Below are 4,043 nucleotides of genomic sequence, written 5' to 3'. Positions count from 1 at the left end.
GTTGATTAGCAGGAAGTAAAAACTACAAACAATGGCTATTGAGCAGTCCAGTGAAAAGTTCCTCAAATCTTGCAGAACACCAGTAGGAGGTAGAAAATTTTTTACTCCCTTATTCTATTCTTCTCTCCAGCAACATGCCCAATAAATCACCAAGTACCTTCTCCCAACAGAACACCAAGTGCCTCGTTGTTCCCACCATTGTGCCCGCCGTTACCCCCAGACTCAACCCATTGTTCCTGCCATTACCCACAGGCCAAACCAATCATTAGGCGCCCCGATAGCTTGTTCCAGGCATCTATCCCTCCTTTTAAAATCTTGTCAGAGAGTCCGTCTGTCCGCGGGTTCCCGGTCCCAGTGTCCCCAGTTTTCTGAAGCCCGCGGTTCGCCGCCCCGCTAGCCGCCGCGATGCCGGTGTTTCATACGCGCACGATCGAGAGCATTCTGGAGCCGGTGGCGCAGCAGATCTCGCACTTGGTGATCATGCACGAGGAAGGCGAGGTGGATGGCAAAGCCATTCCTGACCTCACCGCGCCGGTGGCAGCCGTGCAGGCGGCCGTCAGCAACCTCGTCCGGGTTGGAAAAGAGACTGTTCAAACCACTGAGGATCAGATTTTGAAGAGAGATATGCCACCAGCATTTATTAAGGTTGAAAATGCTTGCACCAAGCTTGTCCAGGCCGCCCAGATGCTTCAGTCAGATCCTTACTCAGTCCCTGCTCGAGATTATCTAATTGATGGGTCAAGGGGCATCCTCTCTGGCACATCAGACCTGCTCCTCACCTTCGATGAGGCTGAGGTTCGTAAAATTATTAGAGTTTGCAAAGGAATTTTGGAATATCTTACAGTGGCAGAGGTTGTAGAAACTATGGAAGATTTGGTCACTTACACAAAGAACCTTGGACCAGGAATGACTAAGATGGCCAAGATGATTGATGAGAGGCAGCAGGAACTGACTCACCAGGAACACCGAGTGATGTTAGTGAACTCAATGAACACCGTGAAAGAGTTGCTGCCAGTTCTCATTTCAGCTATGAAGATTTTTGTAACAACTAAAAACTCAAAAAACCAAGGAATAGAAGAAGCTTTGAAAAATCGCAATTTCACCGTAGAAAAGATGAGTGCAGAAATTAATGAGATCATTCGTGTATTACAACTCACTTCTTGGGATGAAGATGCCTGGGCCAGCAAGGACACCGAAGCCATGAAGAGAGCATTGGCCTCCATAGACTCCAAACTGAACCAGGCTAAAGGTTGGCTCCGTGATCCCAGTGCCTCCCCAGGGGATGCTGGTGAGCAGGCCATTAGGCAGATCCTAGATGAAGCTGGAAAAGTTGGTGAATTGTGTGCAGGCAAAGAACGCAGAGAGATCCTGGGCACCTGCAAAATGCTGGGACAGATGACTGATCAAGTGGCTGACCTCCGCGCCAGAGGACAAGGAGCCTCACCCGTGGCCATGCAGAAAGCCCAGCAGGTGTCTCAGGGTCTGGATGTGCTCACAGCAAAAGTGGAGAATGCAGCCCGCAAACTGGAAGCCATGACAAACTCAAAGCAGAGCATTGCAAAGAAGATCGATGCTGCTCAGAATTGGCTTGCAGATCCAAATGGGGGACCAGAAGGAGAAGAACAGATTCGAGGGGCTTTGGCTGAAGCTCGAAAAATAGCAGAATTATGCGATGATCCTAAAGAGAGAGATGACATTCAGCGTTCTCTTGGAGAAATAGCTGCTCTGACTTCTAAATTAGGAGACTTACGAAGACAGGGGAAAGGAGATTCCCCAGAGGCCCGAGCATTGGCCAAACAGGTGGCCACTGCCCTGCAGAACTTGCAGACCAAAACCAATAGGGCTGTGGCCAACAGCAGACCTGCCAAAGCAGCTGTCCACCTTGAGGGCAAGATTGAGCAAGCACAGAGGTGGATTGATAATCCCACAGTGGATGACCGGGGAGTTGGTCAGGCTGCCATCCGAGGGCTTGTGGCGGAAGGGCATCGTTTGGCTAATGTCATGATGGGGCCTTATCGCCAAGATCTGCTTGCAAAGTGTGACAGAGTGGACCAGCTGACGGCCCAGCTGGCTGACCTGGCTGCCCGAGGGGAAGGGGAAAGTCCTCAGGCTAGAGCACTGGCCTCTCAGCTCCAAGACTCCTTAAAGGATCTGAAAGCCCAGATGCAGGAGGCCATGACTCAGGAGGTGTCAGATGTGTTCAGTGATACCACAACTCCCATCAAGCTGTTGGCAGTGGCGGCTACTGCACCTCCTGATGCCCCCAATAGGGAAGAGGTGTTCAATGAGAGGGCAGCTAACTTTGAGAATCATTCAGGGAGGCTTGGTGCCACGGCAGAGAAGGCGGCTGCTGTTGGAACTGCTAATAAATCAACGGTGGAAGGAATTCAGGCATCAGTGAAGACAGCCCGAGAACTCACGCCCCAGGTTGTCTCAGCTGCTCGCATCCTACTTAGGAATCCCGGAAACCAAGCCGCTTATGAACATTTTGAGACCATGAAGAACCAGTGGATCGATAATGTTGAAAAAATGACAGGGCTGGTGGATGAAGCCATTGATACCAAATCTCTGTTGGATGCTTCTGAAGAAGCAATTAAAAAAGACCTGGACAAGTGCAAAGTAGCCATGGCCAACATTCAGCCTCAGATGCTGGTCGCTGGGGCAACCAGCATTGCTCGCCGCGCCAACCGGATCCTGCTGGTGGCTAAGCGGGAGGTGGAGAACTCTGAGGATCCCAAGTTCCGTGAGGCTGTGAAAGCCGCCTCTGATGAACTGAGCAAAACCATCTCCCCAATGGTGATGGATGCAAAGGCTGTAGCTGGAAACATTTCTGACCCTGGCCTGCAAAAGAGCTTCCTGGACTCGGGATATCGGATCCTGGGTGCTGTGGCCAAGGTCAGAGAAGCCTTCCAACCTCAGGAGCCTGACTTTCCACCTCCTCCGCCAGACCTTGAACAGCTCCGTCTGACAGATGAGCTTGCTCCTCCCAAACCGCCCCTGCCTGAGGGCGAGGTCCCTCCGCCTAGACCCCCACCACCAGAGGAGAAGGATGAAGAGTTCCCTGAGCAGAAAGCTGGGGAGGCGATTAACCAGCCAATGATGATGGCTGCCAGGCAGCTCCATGATGAAGCTCGCAAATGGTCCAGCAAGGGCAATGACATCATCGCAGCAGCCAAGCGCATGGCTCTGCTGATGGCTGAGATGTCTCGGCTGGTAAGAGGAGGCAGTGGTACCAAGCGGGCATTGATTCAGTGTGCCAAGGACATCGCCAAGGCCTCAGATGAGGTGACTCGGTTGGCCAAGGAGGTTGCCAAGCAGTGCACAGATAAGCGGATTAGAACCAACCTCTTACAGGTTTGTGAGCGAATCCCAACCATAAGCACCCAGCTCAAAATCCTGTCCACAGTGAAGGCCACCATGTTGGGCCGGACCAACATCAGTGACGAGGAGTCTGAGCAGGCTACAGAGATGCTGGTTCACAATGCCCAGAACCTCATGCAATCTGTGAAGGAGACTGTTCGAGAAGCAGAAGCAGCTTCAATCAAAATTCGAACAGATGCTGGATTTACACTGCGCTGGGTTAGAAAGACTCCCTGGTACCAGTAGACACCTGATTGAACCTGGCTGGCACAGAAACCCCTGCTAAACAGAATAAAAATTATTGAGTTCCAGGAGCCACCCAGAATTGCTGGGGGTTGAAAGCCAAAAAAAAAAAAAAAAAAAAAAAAAAAAAATAAAATCTTGTCAGCCAGTACACCAGCTGCTGTTCTCTCCTTTGAGACAGCCCGGCAGGTTCCCCTTAATAAATCTTGCATCTCAGCCTCCTTGGGTTCGGTTTTTACTATTTCTAACATTTGGTGCCGAAACCCGGGACGGGGCGCTGGTTGCCTGGATGATCCCCTTCTCCCCTACCAAGCTTACGACCTGGGAAGCAGTGAACAGCGGCAGCTCGTTTCGGGCTTACTCCCTGATTCTGCTTGGTGGGAGTAAGGGTAGATTGGCCGGCGACCCAACCCTGTCCCGAACCTATCCCCTGCCGCACT

At 51.7% G+C, this 4,043-nt stretch overlaps 1 protein-coding gene across 1 annotated transcript; it reads left to right on the top strand.

The window, feature by feature from the left end:
• Positions 1 to 328: 328 nt before the first annotated feature.
• On the top strand, positions 329 to 3,699 carry LOC149996157 (vinculin). Its single transcript, XM_090258103.1, has one exon. It carries the CDS (start codon positions 406 to 408, stop codon positions 3,604 to 3,606), a length of 3,201 nt encoding a protein of 1,066 aa, XP_090114229.1. The 5' UTR covers positions 329 to 405; the 3' UTR covers positions 3,607 to 3,699.
• The last annotated feature ends 344 nt before the right edge of the window (positions 3,700 to 4,043 follow it).

Source organism: Furipterus horrens, unplaced genomic scaffold (assembly GCF_987537825.1).
Source record: "Furipterus horrens unplaced genomic scaffold, mFurHor1.1.pri manual_scaffold_12, whole genome shotgun sequence".
NCBI classification, from domain to species: Eukaryota; Metazoa; Chordata; class Mammalia; order Chiroptera; family Furipteridae; genus Furipterus; species Furipterus horrens.
The sequence above is the reverse complement of the archived record's forward strand: the minus strand, read 5'-3'. Positions and strand labels throughout refer to the sequence as shown.